This window comes from Quercus lobata, chromosome 2 (assembly GCF_001633185.2).
Source record: "Quercus lobata isolate SW786 chromosome 2, ValleyOak3.0 Primary Assembly, whole genome shotgun sequence".
Taxonomy (NCBI): domain Eukaryota; kingdom Viridiplantae; phylum Streptophyta; class Magnoliopsida; order Fagales; family Fagaceae; genus Quercus; species Quercus lobata.
Window position 1 is genome coordinate 79,280,465 of NC_044905.1, and position 17,493 is coordinate 79,297,957.

At 34.4% G+C, this 17,493-nt stretch overlaps 1 protein-coding gene and 1 pseudogene across 5 annotated transcripts; one reads left to right on the top strand and one right to left on the bottom strand.

Moving 5' to 3' along the window:
- Positions 1-2,675: 2,675 nt before the first annotated feature.
- Positions 2,676-7,673, top strand: LOC115976768. 5 transcript variants are annotated; one of them, XM_031098250.1, is made up of 10 exons: positions 2,676-2,821; positions 3,165-3,334; positions 3,443-3,511; positions 3,650-3,669; positions 3,786-3,830; positions 4,590-4,666; positions 5,319-5,452; positions 5,723-5,811; positions 6,232-6,370; positions 7,486-7,673. In XM_031098250.1, exons 1-9 carry the CDS (start codon positions 2,749-2,751, stop codon positions 6,362-6,364), a joined length of 810 nt encoding a protein of 269 aa, XP_030954110.1. In that variant the 5' UTR covers positions 2,676-2,748; the 3' UTR covers positions 6,365-6,370; positions 7,486-7,673. The 5 variants fall into 5 exon arrangements, with proteins under 5 accessions (XP_030954110.1, XP_030954107.1, XP_030954111.1 ...); XM_031098247.1 differs by having other exon boundaries at positions 6,232-6,346; XM_031098251.1 differs by having other exon boundaries at positions 4,590-4,654; positions 6,232-6,346.
- LOC115976767 lies at positions 6,594-10,076 on the bottom strand (annotated as a pseudogene).
- Between the last annotated feature and the right edge of the window lie 7,417 nt (positions 10,077-17,493).

Below are 17,493 nucleotides of genomic sequence, written 5' to 3' on the forward strand. Positions count from 1 at the left end.
GGGCACTTCCTCTGTGCGCTACGCCGCCAAGTGTTGGAAACCTATCCTATAGAACCAGGACCAAACTATATTATTGCTAGGGGGGCCATGGCCAAAAATTCTAAGACTATAATGAAATGATTGAAAGGAGGTAACGAGCTTATGTGAAAGAGATAGAAAATTAGTTACAGTTTGTCACATAGAATAATTGTGAATTTGATTGTGGTTTTAAACTAAGGATTGAGATAGCTATAGCACCATGCAATAAGATATCAACAATTGATAATAAAAGTTGCAAAAGTCACTTTTAATCTCAACTCTTAAATAAAAAAATTTTTAACTCTCAATTTTTTACTATTTCACTTTTACACTTTATTGTTTCACCTCTCTCTTACGTACTATGATTAATTGCACGGTGCAACAGCTTTTTGCTATTGCACCAAATCTCAATCCCTAAAATAACTCAGCCATATATGCTCAGATTTTAAAATCTTTTTGAATGTTATATACATAAATTAAAATTTAAAATTAATTATTTTGGGCCCCACAAAATTAAAAATTGACCCTAGAAGCCAAGAAATACAACATGCATCTCATTTTTGTGACTCTGCACTATAAGATCAAGTGTATCTCTCTTCAAAAAAAAAAAAAGATCAAGTGTACTTGTAAGGTGTGTGTACTGTTTTGACATTTTGCAAACTTCAAAACATATTTTGTTAATTATGTTTTTATTATTTATGCAAATGACTTTGCATTTTTAAGTTGTTTGGCTTTGGTTGTTTGTAACTTGGGACTTAAAGTTAAAAGTATGGTTCTTTCCTTGGCAATGCTTATTATCTTTTTAATTCAAAAAATATTTGACATATAAATAGTTGTATCACTTATATTTGATTGGTAAATTAGGGAAACCTAGATACAATAGTTGCATTAAAAAATTTGTTTATACTGGCCCCCCATATGGTAAAATTCTAGCTCCTTCCCTTTATAGAACGGTTATAAAGCCACTTTCTTCCTTCTTTAATTTTTATTTTAAAAATCATGAAACGGCTTTCTAATAATATGGAAACCCACATAACTGAATATTCACATGTTAAGAGAATAATCACAAAAAATTGTTTCATGAAATACATTCTCAATAGTTTTGTAACATATACCAAGAGTCTTATAACTCAATTATTATCTTTGGATAATTTCAACAAAATCGTCCACAATTGAATTCCCCCAATCCGGGCTGAATTCTCACGTACCAATCTAAAAGAGCTTTAAGCTTTGTAAGCCTTGCACTTGTTTAGGGATTTACGTAGGCCCTTTTGAATTGGGCCCGCCCTTAGGCCCATTAAATCGGCCGTTAGCGAAACCTGAAATGGTTTCAATCACACGCAAAAATTAGCTTGTGAAGAAGAAGAGCGAAACCGAAAGCCCAGAATGTGTGGTGCGTGTGTTGTTTTAGACATTTTACAAACTTCAAAACATATTTGTTAATTATTTAGTTTAGTTTTTAGTTTTTTTTTTTTTTTTTTTTATGCAAATGACTCGTATTTTTAAGTTGTTTGGGACTAAAAAGTTAAAAGCGCGGTTCTTTTGCTTTCCTTGACAATGCTAATTATTTTTTTAGTTAAAAAAAAAATTCGTCATATAATTAGATGATAAATAATTGGAAACCTTGCTACAATATTTTTTTCAAAAGAAAAATCCAAATAATTCAACAATTATTTTGTCTTTTTCATTTATTGATTGGTCAAAGAATTTATTTAGAATGATAACAAAATTATTGCACAAGCCTTACAAATTGATGTATTAATCATCAAAATACAACAAATAAATAATTAAAAAAAATTATTTTTTATGTGCACCAATCACATTTATTGTCATATAAGTTTTTAAATATTTTGTAGTAAAACTAGTAGTAGTTATATTTATTATGCTATTGATATGACACTAATTACGTTTAATTCATTGTCACATTAGTTTACTTTTTAGTAAATTAGTAGCAGCTTTAGCATTTTCCTTGTTGATATTTTGTTAATACTAATTAAATGCTAGTTTGCATTAAAAAAAATTGTTTATATAACCCCCCATAAGGTAAGATCCTAGCTCTGTCCCTCTATAGAATGGTTATAAATCCACTCTCTTCCTCCTTTTATTTTTTTTTATTATTATTATTTTAAGGATCATGAAGCCACTTTCTAATAATATGGAGACCCACATAACTGAAAATTCACATGTTAAGAGAATGGTCACATAAAATACCTTCTCACCATTTTTGTAACATGTGTCAAAAGTCTTATAACTCAATTAATACCTCTTGATATTATCAACAAAATCATTCCACGATTGAATTCTCCCTCTCCCAACTTTCAAATTTTATATACATATATATATATATATGTTTTACTAATGTGTGCCCTTAGAGCATATATTAATAAACCATTTTAAGAAATCTTTTATGTAAAAATGAAAAGTGTATGCTCTTAAGAACATACATTAGCCAGACCCTTATAACATACAAGTTACGAATTGGGCTGGTAATTTTGCAAGTATTTGGGCTGCCTTCTTGTGCACCAATCCAAAACAGCTTTGCACTTTGTAAAGCATTGCATTTGTTTTGGGATTTACGTCGGCCCCTTCTAAATTGGGCCTCAGCATTGGGCCCATTAAACCACTACTTAAATGCATAGGGCCGTAAACGAAACCTGAAACGGTTACAATCACACACACAAAAATTAGCTTGTGAAGAAAAAGAAGCGCGAAACCGAAAGCTCAGAAGAAATGGCGGGAAATGATCCTCAGAGGCAGCTCCTAACCCTAATTCGCGATTTCGCATCTGAAAAATCGCAAGGAGGTACGAATTGACTTCCGTTTGGTTCCCGAGAAAGTGTTCGCGCGGAAACAAAATAAAAAACAGCTCTGAATCTCATTTTTTTTCTATCCTGGTTTCGATTTTTCAAATTTACATTACAAACTCCTTTAAAGTAAGCTAATTATTGGAATTAGGCACAGAAAATTGCAATGCGTTTATTTTTATGTCCCGAACAATATAGATCTTAGAACTAAAAGGTTAAATTCTTCGATCTTCCTACATTTTCTTGGCAATCAAACATATGCTTTGGATTTTCTTATTTCGTTGCAATTTTCTGAAATGCAATCGTAGATCTTGATTCATATATTTATTGTGAAATATGCAGAGCGAAGAGTAGTTGGCTTGAAAAAGCGAATCGAAGAACTTCGATATGAGCTCGACACAGCAAATGCGGAGCTTGAAGATGCCAAGCGCGCAAAAGAAACCGCTGAGCAAGAGCTTAAAGGCTACGAAGTTGAATTGACTATGAACGAAGCTTCGATTCAAGCCCTAGAGGTTTTGTTTTACTTTGGATTTCGTGTCAATTTGTCGTTGAATTTCCCCTCAGTTAGATCAAGTTTAGGTCGAATTAATTTCAATGCAATTGCTCTTAATTTCTTTCAGGCAAGGATTTCTCTGATTCAGGACGAAGTATCCACCATTGGATATGATGTGGAAGCTCTGAAGGTACTGGTAAAGCCTTTTTTTTTTCTTTTTTTTTTTTTTTTGTGTGTGTAGTTTGAACCTCTTTTTCCTGATAAAGCTAACTTGAATTCTGTTTTCTTCAATTGAACCTTGATGTATGGGAAAATGTGATTGGATCTTCCAAAGAATACTGAAGGAGCTTTGCGGTATAGTATTGTCATCCTATACTTGATTATGCTTTTTGAGTATGGAATCGTTGTTGTAGTGTAACACAAATTTGGCTTTCATGCATTTATCTCTACTGCTCTTATTGTCCTTGCAGAGATGAGTTTATAAGCCAAATGGTTGAGCTCAACGCTAGGATAAGGTTGGTTTTCTACTCTCGCTTATGCAGATCTCAGCGTTTTATTCTTTGAACAACATAACTGAGTCAGCTGACCAGTGTTTGACATATGATCTTGATTCCTGGCAATGATTCCATATGGAATATGAAGCGTTTAAGTGCACGTGCGTGTTTCTTAGGTAGGATTCTCCTTTAAATGGATATTGCAGAATGTAAAGAAAGGAAATCCCTAGAAAAATTTGAGTGTTGTATCTGTTTTCAAAATGGTGGTGAGTGACATGGCATGGCATGGGCTACCTTTGAAATAGTGTAGTACTTGTAGGCGATATTCAATTTTCAAGAGAATAGATATGGGCATATAGCAAGTGAGTAAGCTTTTTAATGCATTAGAATATATACTGCCCCAAGCTGGTGTCCATTGTACTTTTGTTTCTTATTCTTTTGCTTGCTTACATCGACTGATGCCTTTATTGTTATTATACTTTATCAATTAGAACATATCATTATCCTCGTTACAGGATCTTGATGATCCTACAACCTTGCACTAAGAAATCAAAAGGCCTCTTATATCTACTGATTGAGTACAAGATACTGGAAAACAACTTGCTATATTATTGGCATGAAGATTTTGAGATTCTTGCTGTTCTTAGAGATAGTATTCAATAAAAACTCATTTTTGGATTTTACGGACCTTGATGTAGTATAGAAGAAAGTGTGCAGAGCGTTATAAAATATCTAGCATATTCTGATTTTCTGTGATCATATTACTGCTTGTTAATACAGGAAATTTCACCAAGAGACAATGACTTGTGATGTACACCATGAAAATCATGTTGGAATGGCAACAGGTGATAGCATTGGTACAATTTTTCAGTTTAATATTATCATGGAAATTGATTTTGCAATTCCTGGCATTGATGTTTGTTAACAAAAAAATAAATCAGGGCATTTGCCTTTTTGTATTGTTTCTGTGGTATGATCATGCGGCATGTGCCTTTTATTAGAAAAAAAAAAAAAAAAAAAGGCATAATGGGCTTCCCATTTCCCAATTAGTCTCAAGTATATAGGTTAAAATCCAAAAACTTCCGTGAATTGAACTGATTTGTTGGTTTTTGATTTTTCATAGTTCAACACAAATCAATTCTACATTTCTGCATCTTGGAAGCTGAAGTTTGCAAACACGTGTTGAATAATTAAATTTCTGTTATAGAATGGTAAACTGCTATTGATTGACAATGTCCTGTCAAATTACTAAGGAAGCATATTGGTAATTTTGGAGACATTAACTAATATAAATATGAAACCTCAATCAATTATTTTAGCTAACTTTTTGCTCATTGCATACACGAAAGAGCTTTTCTATGTCTCTTCCTGACCCCCGTGTCATTTTTTCCATTTTATTCTTCCCTCCCTATCTCCTCTTTGTTTTCTAATTGAATCTTTCTTGCATGCAATTACTTACATTGATTAATGTTGTTAGCTAGAAACTGAGGAGCTTGCGACTTATTTCAGAAACCAAAGACAAACACGTGATGGAAGTCACTGAAGTAGATCCAAAGACTTCTGAGGACACATTGGCCCATATAATATCCCAAACAACTAAAGAGGAAGAAGAATTCCAAGCAGAGCTGAATTTTCAAAAGCAGGTGAGAAGTTAGTCCTCTGCATAAAAGTTCTACAATATAATGCATTTTTCGAAAGGTCTAGACTTTACATCTCTTATTCCTTTCTCATATGAGATCTTGATGAACCCCAAGGGGTGTAATCGGCCAGGGATCATGCCTTGCAAAGCGGAGGTTACTAGTTTAATTCTCCACTACCCCATCCCATTGGGGCTAAAACTTATTTTAGAGAGAGAGAGAGATCTTGTTGAAATTTTCTGTAACAAATACTTAAATTGTCTGTGACTCCTGCAGGTCCAGCAGGATTTGATTGATTTTGAGAAGAAGGTGTCTCTGATGGAAGTGATAATGAAAGTAAAGAAAGCAGTAGATGACATAACAATATATCCTTATCAAATCTATACATTGGGTACTACCTTTTGAAAGGTCACTAACTGTTTAATAATTTATGAGAACAAAAGATAAAATTGCATCATAAAGAAAACTGTCAAGCTCATTTGTACAAACAACATTACAACTGGTAGGAAAGAGATATTTAGCTTGCAACTAATTGACAGTAAAAGGGCTTCATTAAAAAATCTTGACACCATTTTTTATTTTTTCATTTTCCTTATTCTCATCCCGTTTTTATTTTTATTTTTATTTTCTGGATCACCCAGCAACCAGAAGAGCAATAATGTTTAATATGGTATAGAATTGGAAAAATATGCTTGCTTTCTTTCATCTGAGCTATTTTGCTTGTGCTTCAACCAACATAGTTTATGAGCCCAACTAGCCAAGAATGTTTCTTTGACTGTAAACACGCAGAGTGATGAATTGGAATTTAAGTTTGCTTCCCTCAGAGAGGAGTTGCAGAGGAGTTTTATTTGTCCGAGTTGTCATTTAGATAATGTGGAGGCTCTGAGTGGATTTGATCAGGTAGACGTGGCAAACTGATTCTTTGTAAGTAGTCTACTTGCTATTACTGCATTTATAGTGTTGATCTTATCAAATATGTACTGCAATTGCGCACTCGAGGGTCCAAACATTCATGTTACTTACTGTTCATATTGAAGACAACTGGCTTTAGAAGTTGAGTAAAACTCCTGCGTTTCAGCCTTTCAGGGAAGATGTGACTGCCCATTTTGTACAAAAGATAATAATAGGAGGAAAAAAAATATGCTAATTGTTTGGAAATGCTCTATGTTTCAAAGCTTCATTCAAATTCTATCAAGCTTATTTTCATAAACACTTCAAAGAATCCTAATTTTCACTCCCTCATACCTTTGTTTTGCTAGATAATTCCCTGCTAAGTTAATATTTCCTTCCCTCCTAACCCACCCCCCCAAAAAAAAATAATAAATAAATATATCAGAATGCTTTACTTTTTGCCTATCAGATCTAATTTTCATTTCGAACAAATAATAATCCCAAAGAAAACCGAGAAAATTAGAACTATGAGACAACGACATATCTCACGGAGCCAGCCTGCAGCTACATGGGCCAGCTGTATCCATTCTCATCCGTTTCATTTACATTTATGCACTTGTATTGACGATGGTTCAATATCATTTACAATCAACAATAGGAATGTTGATTTCGTCACTTCATCATGAGACAGCTCCTGCAATAAATACAATAATGATAATGATGATGACAACACTTTCATTATGGCCACAAATTTAAATACTCCATAAATGACTCAATTTACTGAAATTTATGTACAAGTAGAATTTCCAGATAACCAGTATTTTCGAACAATCAGGTAGAACTTACAGTTAGTTTGGGGGGTCTTATGGTGGGAAAAATGGTGTGCAGTGCAACAACTCCTGGACTGGTAGACTTAACATCTTGACCTTTGTAGAGAATAGGCCAGAAACGGGTCGATGGTCGGAGAACTTGCTTTCACTACGAAAATAGGATATTTGCTTTATCCCTCTCCCATACCATAGAATTCTATCACACCTGCCATTACATGATCTTGTCTCATACATTGTTCTAGCGAAGTAATTTTAAAGCAACTGCTACTAATATTGTAATTTATGACAATTGACAATGAAGATGGAAATTTATTTCAGGTCAAACTATCACTTGCAACCTAGGACTGGGTCAATCATGGTCATCTGGCCTTGAGACAGTTCAAAATTTTAAGCAAAAACTGTGATTGATGAGAGCAATGTTAGGGATACAAAAATTTTGACAATTACTGACATGATAAGTTGTGACTGAAAAAAAAATTGTCTCTCCAGACTTATTGGATTGATAATTATACCATGCTGGAGTCCTTTGCTTCTCTCCTGCTTTGCTTGGAAGGCCACCTGAGTACCGGTTGTGATTTGAGGAAGAATACTTGTAAGTAGGTGCAAAATCTATATCTCCCTCCTGCCAACCCTGAAATACTCTTGCATCTTTTTGTTCCCTCCGAAGTTGATCAAACTCTTGCAATGCTTTCCAGTCTTGCTTCTTTATCAGCTGCCTTGCAAAACTGTCCTCCAAGCATAGTCTATAGTTGAGATCCCCGAACCAGAATATCTGGCTATTCCACAAACATAATACATTTTAATTTATTAAAGATCAGAAATTTTGTTCAGCCTATATCATATAACTTTAACATTCTTCATCCTCTTCAAATTATCTTTTTATTAAGGTGTTGCATTTTAATATTTACTTGGAATTTGAAATAGAAGTTTGATACTGAAAATACTTTTGAATGTTGAATAAGATTTCAAATGCAAAGATGTTACTGTGTAACAGTAATGTGATGCGATTAGCGTTAAGATCTTCTTGTTGAAATCCAATTTCTTCCTTAATACAAGCCCTCCAAATATCAAAGTAGATGAATAATTTTATGGTCGTACTATTGACAAAAACTATGCTTGTCAAAAGTTTTTGATCTTAAGAAGGATTGAAATTCAAAATCTTAATTTTTAGGCCCAAAAATACTGAACACCAACATTGAACAAAACAATATAAAATCTTATTGCTTATTTGTTTGGAGTAGGACCACTTACTCATGTCCCAAGATATTGAGAGGGGGTGAACTATTATCAGTTTTAGCTGCTTGAGGGAAAGATGTTCGCCTGAAAATCTCCGAGACTTGGCGATTCCTTCTGATTTCATCACCCTTTTTCTCACCAGAAGCCAAGTGAGCAGCAATGAAGCAAAAACTAGTTCCTTCAATTGACATGCTAACAGAAACCGCACCTTTGTTTCCCAAATAACCCATGATTCCACAAGCCACTGAACAAACTTTCACATTCGAAACGCAAAACTTCCTAAGCAACTCCCTCTTCATCCACACGCTTACAAAGACCCCAACCATCTTCTTGCTTGCCATTAGCTTGTACTTGCTGTTCCCGTTTAGCTTTTCACTTTGATTTCTTGATCTCTCTCTTGTTGGAGTCCCAATTCGGCCGCCAACACTGCTCCTCTTTTTCCAATTGGGACTCCCTGCGTAGTGGTAATTGTCACTTGAGATTATATTCAACATCGGTGTCAACCAAGGGCATCCATATTTGTTATTGAGAGTTTTTCCTATAAGCATGTTCCAATTTGTAGCTTCAGTTGGATCTTCGGCTCCTATTACATTTAGGGTCTTTAATGGTACAATCTCTTGAAATCTGCAAGAGGAATTTTCTTTGCTGTCAAATGAGTTCCTTTTTTTCTGACATAAGAGATTAAAGAGAGATAGATATGTACGTAATAGGGACATTAAGATGACCTGAACAATTATTACATACCCAAGAACGTACATGTCCGCAGCATCTTTGAGATTCAACCATTCATCCAAATCTACAGCTAGACTACCTACAGGAGATCTTCCAGCAACATTCCATGTACCCACAAAGATTCTGAAGTGCGCAGAGAAAGATATTTATCACACACAAAGTAAAAACTTTTTTTTTTTTTTGGTTTATTTCTTAATTTGGACTAAAAGATAAAAAGTCTCACCTTAATTCATTGATTGAAATGGTTGGATCCATTTCCCTTGACCGAAGGAGAACATTGTCCAGGTAATCATCACTCTCATCCTCAACTTCATATGCAAGAGATTTCAGTAATTTTGAAACAAAATACTATTGAAAGCCATGAAACTTAGAAGGAAAAAAGAAGTAGTAGTTAACCTGAATCTTCACTCAGATGAAATGGGTCGGCTCTTTTTTTCTTCCTCTTAAACCATTTGCCAAGCTTCCGAGTTTTCGACTTCTGGTTCTCAATATCCATAGCTCACAAACAAAACAATCTAGTCCATGCATGCCATATAAATCACAAGAAGATGGAATAGATGTGCCTCGTGAGAATTTTCGAATCTTCCTTACTTGAAAGCCGTTCAAAATTGAGCATAACTGCTAGTTTCATCATATTCAATATTACCAATAAATTTTCCTGGGTTTTGGTGTGGATAGCATCGTTGAGCCAATCGCCTTATGTGAGAGAAAAAGAAAGAGACAAAACCAAGCAGGAAGCTTGTACGTTATATATTTCCACAGCACGCAATAACCCCGAGAGAGATTTTAATTTTGAGAGCAAATCAATGTTAAAGTCAAAGCTTGTTGGACCAAACTTGTAACCCCATATACTACTTCATGGTGAACTTCCAATGTCTGGTTCAGAGAAGGAAAAACCACAAAAAGATAGTGGCCTCACAAAGCTTTTATGATTTTCATTTTCTTTCGATAATTTGGATTTTTAGACGTTAGGTGGTGCTGGTCACGTATGTCTCATGGATTTTTACGTGACAATAGATTATTAAGTCAAACAATCTAGTATAGGGCATGGGTTGCCCTCTAGAGTGGACCACTGAGATAAGCTATCATATGCACATTTATTGGATGCACCTTCTCCTACTCAATACTCCATCTCTCCATCAAACAAATAATAATCACGCAAGGATTAGAGCTGTAAGAAATAGAACTTTGGTAGTAGTGATTGTTGGTATTGTTGTACAAAGTATAGTTTTATCCGAAGAGTTTTAGTAGTAAAGCTTTTGAATTCTAATCGTGGAATTTTTTTTTTTTTATACAATATAGAATTTCTACTCTAACTTAATCTAAGTGTATATGTGTGTGAAATTTCCTCCTGAATACTTAAACCCCAACCCTTGTCCCCCACACCCTACAAGCATTTATACTTGTGAAGTGACCACCACACCAAGGATGCTTGAATGCACTTGTTGGATCAAATTCTAATTATGGAATATGCTAATTGGTGCTTGATTGCAGTTGTTTGATCATTAATATCAGGTTCAATGCTATTTTAGTTAAACTGACCTCTATTTTTGTTACTTTAGCTAATATATTATGTACAACAACTGCATCACTCTCTATACACTATTTTTATTCTATTTAACTCTTTACAAATATATCTTTTTTATTCCTCTACTCCAAAATCAACCCAAATCGGTTACTAAAAATATAAAAATAAAAATAAAATCAACGCAAATCTGTTGTGGCCAACGTCCTTCACCACATGATTTGTCATGGCCAACATCTAAAAAGAGGTATGTTAGAATTTTAACTTAAAGCATCTACTCTATAATTATTATTTTTTATCATCAAACTAAGACGTTAATTGATTTTTGGTGTAGGTACCTTTTGAACCCTAGATCTCTTATTCAAAGACAAGATTTTACCGGTTAAGTTAACTAAAACTCATTATTTTTGGTAAACTATTAAGCTTGATGCGAAGCATTTTTAAGTGAGATTTGCTCAAATTTGGCTAAGCAGGCTAAGCTTGCTGAGAATGCTCTTAAGAAATAATTGAGCTAGACTTTTGTATTGAGAAGTAACAAAAGTTAATAAATAATTACCCATTTAACTAAAGGTTGTGTGACTTTCCAAAAAATTGATAAATTGCAATAAAAAAATTTAACTTTAATTAATGCACTTCGATACTGTTAATTGAACTCTTTTATTATTTTTCAAATCAAGTGGATATTTCCTTACTTTACTTTTTATTTTTTTAATCCATAAACATTAAATGTGCAATACCACACACAAAGTACTCGTTTGGATACTGATGAAAAGGCCAGAGTTTGGACCTGTGTATTTTTTCTTTTTTTTTGAAAAGCATGTTTCTATGGCTTTTATGCTTTTCTAGGGGTCCCATGCACTGTTCACGGGACCCACAAACCTCTTTTTTAGCAAAACTTTCATTAAAAATGGGTCCCACGATACTATTCACACATTTAAAAATTATTTTGCTATAGTGTTTTCAATTTTCAGTTTCTTCCAAAATAAGTGATATCCAAACACACCCAAAGTATTCGTTTGGCAAAGATTATTTTTGCCAACTTATTTTATTATTCTGCTTATTTTTGTTACTATTTATGGATCCCACTGCACTTTTTTGTACTATTCATAGGTCTCACTCTACTATTTCAATTAACTTTTACTTTTATCTATAATACTTTCAGTAAAAAGTTTTTAGTCTGTTTGGAATCTGGTTATTTTACTGAAACTGAAAACTTTTTTATGAAAATACCATAAATAAATGTAAAAGTTAACTTAAATAGTACCGTGAGACATATAAATAATACCAAAAAGTGCAGTGAGACATATGAATAGTAGCAAAAATAAACTAAAATTGCAAATAAACTGAAATTTTCAGCTTGTCCCAAACAAACACTTAGTAGAATTTTGCAATTAGCAGAAAATTGTAAATTTTTTCCCTAAGATCTTCAAGTCTCCAAAAAAAAAAAAAAAAAAAAAAAAAACAACAACAACAACAACAACAACAACAGATAGATAGCCATACCAAACATGAGATATTGTTACATTAATTATATCCAACTCTAGTGGCCGGACATTGCATCTCAATCTCAGAAACTACAATTCCTCAACCTGTGTTCAAGTGGTAATAAAGTAATCTGAGTTTAATTTTAAAAAGAGATTTATGACTTACAGATCAGTATATACTTGCATATTAGAAAAGGACCATTATATTCACTTGTTTATTATATATTACAGCCATTTTTATTGTTTCTTTTGGTAAGATGTTACATTTAGTTCACTCTTTTTTCCTTTTTTCTGGGCAAGTCAAGTTCACTCTTTATTTATGCTGAATTTATTATTTCTTGCGATGTGCTAAAGAGTAAGCCGGGATAGAGAATTCAAGAGAATATTAATGCATCTTACAAAAGAAAATTATTATAATTATTAATTACTAATTAAGTGAGATAGGTTCTTAGAGCATTCTTATCAACCATTCTAAAAAATTTAGCATTTACCATCTCAAAACCCAATTTTATAACATATAACACACCACTTTACAATACAACTTATATTAAAACTTCTATTTTTTTTTACCATTTCATTTAAATATTGTTTCTTTATTATTTTTCCTCTCTCTCCTCTATCTCTCACTTTCTCAACCCAATTATTCTCAGCAACGCCAGCCACCACATCCACCCACCCACCCATACCACAACCACCCACCATCGACACCACCAGCCACCAGCCAGATCCACTACCACCACAAACAACAGCCAAAAAAAAAAAACCCTCCACATCCACTGTCGGACCAAACCATGGCCAAATCGAACCGCCAGCCACCACATCCACCCACCCATCACCACCAACCATAGCAAGAAAAAAAAAGGAAAAAAACCCACAAACCACAGCCAAATCAGTTCCGACCAATCAGTTTGATCAGACCCATGAACAATCAATTCGATCCACGACCAAACCACGCTCCGACCCACAAACAATCAGTTCGATCCACCCTTCGATTCACCCTTCGATCCACGCTCCAAACCAAAAACCCACACTCTGACCCACAACTCCTTCGATCGGCTTGGCTTGATGCTTTGGCCTGGGTTTCGTCGGAGAGGGAGGCATAGACGTCAAGCAGAGGGAGACAGAGAGCAGAGAAATGGTTGGCTCAAAGCAACGGAAATGAAACAGAAATGAGAAAGAAATAATATGTTGAAAAGAAAGTGGGCCCCTCTGAATAAAAAAATAATATAAATTTTACCATTAGTGACAGTTCGGTCTCAAATATGAGATTGCACTGAACATCAATGCCAAAAATTATAACATTTAAAACCCTTGATGGAGCAAGCGTTTGGGTTAAAAATGCTAAAAAAAAGCGTCTTTTAGCATATACAAGGCTTGATAAGAATGCTCTTAATAGTGATGGCCACGAAAAAGAATCTAAGAGATCCGTTTTTAGACTAGCTTGGTACGATTAGCATTAATTACTTTATCATTATCAGTTTATCCTTTCTAGCAACCCTTCCATTCTATCTAAATCATCCACATTTTTTTTAATTTGGATGTCCCAGAATATTTGTTCCATGTTAAAACAATAATGACTAATTTCCTTGCCTCCATTTCTCTTCACATTTATTGCACGGAGGTAAACACTTTCTCACTAAATTGAGTCTCATATAGAAAAAGTTAATGAGAATTTTCTTTTTTTTGGCTGTGTGAAAAGTATTTATGGTCAGTTCTTTTCTCTCCATTTTTTCTGAGGAATAAAAGTTATTGTTAATAATTCCTAATGTTATGACGGAAACTAATTTTTTTTATTTTAGCCGGTAGTGGCAAGGGTTAAAATGACATGACATTAAAAAGTTAAAAACCAAATTAATACATATAAAAGATTATGAATCAAATTAAAATATAGTGTAAATGATATGGATATTTAAGAGGTTTGCTCTAATATTATTATAAGAGTATCTGCATCAGTGGATGCAAAATTTCTGTCCATTTTGCAAAAAAAAAAACATGTTTTTTCTATTTTACGTACCCACTTTTACAAAACACCCACATTAGTTTGTCTATTCTACACATTTATTCAATAAATTATTTATTCTTGAACCATCTCACTCAATACCTCTCTCTCTCTCACAGACCCAACACTATCCAAAATAACCAACACCCAACCACCATCAACGATCAATCCACACAACACACCCACCATCATCAACCCACCCATCAAAATCCCGAAACCACTAAACAAAATCATCAAAACTCACTAATCAAAATCATCAAAACCATAAAAATAAATAAATAAAAAAGCAGTGGCGATCATCAACTTAGCCTTCATCATCAACCCACCCATCAAAATACCAAAACCACTAATCAAAATCATCAAAACCCATTGATCAAAATCCCAAAACCATCAAACAAAGAAAAAAGAAAGCAGCAGCGATTAGCGAGAGCTTCGGCGATTGCCGAGAGCTTCAGCAAGTAATCAAAATCATCAAAACCCATTGATCAAAATCTCAAAACCATCAAACAAAGAAAAAAGAAAGCAGAGGCAATCGGTGAGAGCTTCGGCAATTGGCGAGAGCTTCAGCAAGTAAGGTGATCGATGGTGGCAGTGGCACGGCTAGAGTGAGGTGAGAGTGAGAGGTGCCAGAGAGAAAAAGAGAGTGAGATGGAGAGAGAAAAAATAGTAAAATATTAAATGTAAATCCATAATAACCGTGTATATATATAATTACTATAACACTTTTACATATATATATATATATATATATACAAACTTATGTAAGTACTATGTGAGTACTTTTTTTATTAAAATATATAAAATTAACAATTTTTTCTATTTTGTAAAAACTGATGTGATTATCCTAACTGATAAAACTAGAAAATAAAAAAAAATAAAAAATAAAAATTACAGTGATCACCTCACTATCAGTGTAAAAAGCAGGGCAGATCACCTGGACCATGTCATTTATGAATTAACGGTACCTGTCACTTCGTATGAATTAATGGTACCTGTCAATTTGGATATTCTGGAGAGTCTAGCAATGTAAAAAGAGATTTTTTTTTTTTTTTTTTTTTTCTTAAGGGAGAGAAGGAGAGCAGTACACATCATGATTTGAGATGCTTTTTGTCACATATAATATCATGACACAGATTTCCTGTGATTGGTTAGGTCAAATTATCTGGTCCGGAATCAGATCATAATGCACCCAAAGCTACAATTAAAGCACCGCCTTAAGTTTTTGGATTTGGGAGTAGGGACCCTCGGGTTAGACGTATAGCACCAGTAAGTTTTTACATGTTTGGTTAGGGAATTTTAATAATAAAATTGTTTTAAGTGTTATTTTAGTGTTATGTTTAAATAAGGAAAATTGTTATTTAAATAATAGTACCAAATAGGCCTTAATATTTATATAAATTATTTCACAAACAACCGTCGCCCGTGGTTATGAATCGATGGTAAGAATCTTTGTATTGCTTCACATGATGTTTAGTAAGAGTTGAGAATTGATAGGTTATTATTGATTTTTGTATGAATCATCATTGACACTATTTTATCATCTACTATTGAGCTGACAAGTTATTATTAATTTTCATATAAATCATCACTAACACTATTTTATTATCTACTATTAACAACTGTAGGGTCACAATTTGGGGCCCAAGCCCAATAGGTATGGGGTCTTGGTCCAAGGAGCCCAGAAACAATGAATTTGTAGAGAATGGGCTATAGAACTAGGTCTTAGCGAAGTGGATAATAGTTAAAGTTGGGCTATACAACAATTAAACACAAGCAGATCCTCTTAACGTCCATAGATTCTCAGTCCGAGGAGATGAGATGCATGTATGCTGGTCCCTATTCAAAGACTATGGTTATTTGTACTGTTCCTCTGTTCCCCTTTTTTCCGTCCCCTTCCTCATGGAGACTCTCTTTCTTATATAGTCTTCTTGAAGCCATCGTGGCCTTACACTTGTTGATTATCTAGACCCTCACTTAAGTGTTTGTCTCATCGAACACCCCCCTCCATCCTTCTGTGAGTTGTGGTAGCCAAGGTAGCACTGTTCACAGGTCTTCTCCACATTAATGCAGCCAGAAAAGTAGTTGCATCGCATTTAATGTGGCAGCTGCAGCCTCTCCTTGGACATGGGTCTGTGGGACTCGTCCTTGTTACTAATGTCCGTTGGGGTGGGTCCTTCTAGTAGACAGAATGCATGTTTAAGCCACACTTGTCACGTCCAAGGAGACATTTCTCCTCGGACCGCCCTTTAAGGGGCTGTTTGGATTCATTTTTTTAGTCACTCAATTTTCATCACTCATCACTCATAACTCATAACTCATCACTCATCACTTAAAATACCATGTTTGTTTGGCACCATCACTCACTTCTCATCACTCAATATTTTTCACACTATTTGTGGGCCCCATACCTGTCACATGTGCAGCTTTTTTTTTTTTTTCAGTACCCAAACTCATTGAATCCAGTAAAAAAAAAAAAAAAAAAAAAAAAAACCGAACAGCCAACCTAGGAAAAGAAAAAAAAAAAAGAAAAAGAAAAAAAAGAACGAATAGCCAACGCCAACCAGCCAACACCAACCAAAAAAAAAAAAAAAAAAAAAAAAAAAAGAAAAACGAACAGCCAACGCCAACCCAGAAAAAAAAAAAAAAATCAAAAGGTGGTCAAAAGTTGCGGATGTGGGTCCCCTTTGTGTGTTTAATTACAATATTGTCATTGAGTTATGAGTTATGGAAACTGAAAACAGCCAAAAGTTGTTTTCAGTTTCCATAACTCATAACTCAAAAATCAGAGAATTGAGTGATGGAAACAGAGTTATTATTTGTCAAACAAACTTTTTGCTATGAGTCCCACCATTTTTGAGTTATGAGTTATGAAAACAGAGAATTAAGTTATCAAAACTAGCAATCCAAACGAGCTCTAAATGTCTTTATGTCCACGAGAACTGGGCTGGGAGTCCTTTTGGCACCCACGTCTTCTCCTCAGACGTGATTGATCTTCCCGTATGGGGCCCAAGGCCCATTGTGTGATTTTGGGCCTTTACCCCTACAATAGCCCCTCAAAATTCCGGTTTTTCCCTCTTATCCGAGGAGAAAATGTGGGATTTTAATATTTAATGGATAAATTATCACAATTTCTTGATTCACGCGTGTGGGAGAACAGTCTCACGTGCCTCATTATTGCAACTAGCGTTTCGTAGCCCACGAGGCGCCATTAATTGCACCAAGCGACTCTATGTTCCCTCGCATCCAACGGTGGAGCACTTAATCAACGGTAGATGTCCCTCCAATTTTTTGGGCGGGAGTAATCCCGTTTATTTTTTCCTCACTATATAAGGCTTCTGAGGGAGATTACT

What these genes read in the sequence shown, in the direction of transcription:
- LOC115976768 (XM_031098247.1), top strand. Translation starts at nt 2,749, where the DNA reads ATGGCGGGAAATGATCCTCAGAGGCAGCTCCTAACCCTAATTCGCGAT. An exon ending in AATACTGAAGGAGCTTTGCG is followed by an intron (nt 3,670 to 3,785) that starts GTATAGTATTGT and finishes TTGTCCTTGCAG; the next exon opens with AGATGAGTTTATAAGCCAAA. An exon ending in GAGCTCAACGCTAGGATAAG is followed by an intron (nt 3,831 to 4,589) that starts GTTGGTTTTCTA and finishes TTGTTAATACAG; the next exon opens with GAAATTTCACCAAGAGACAA.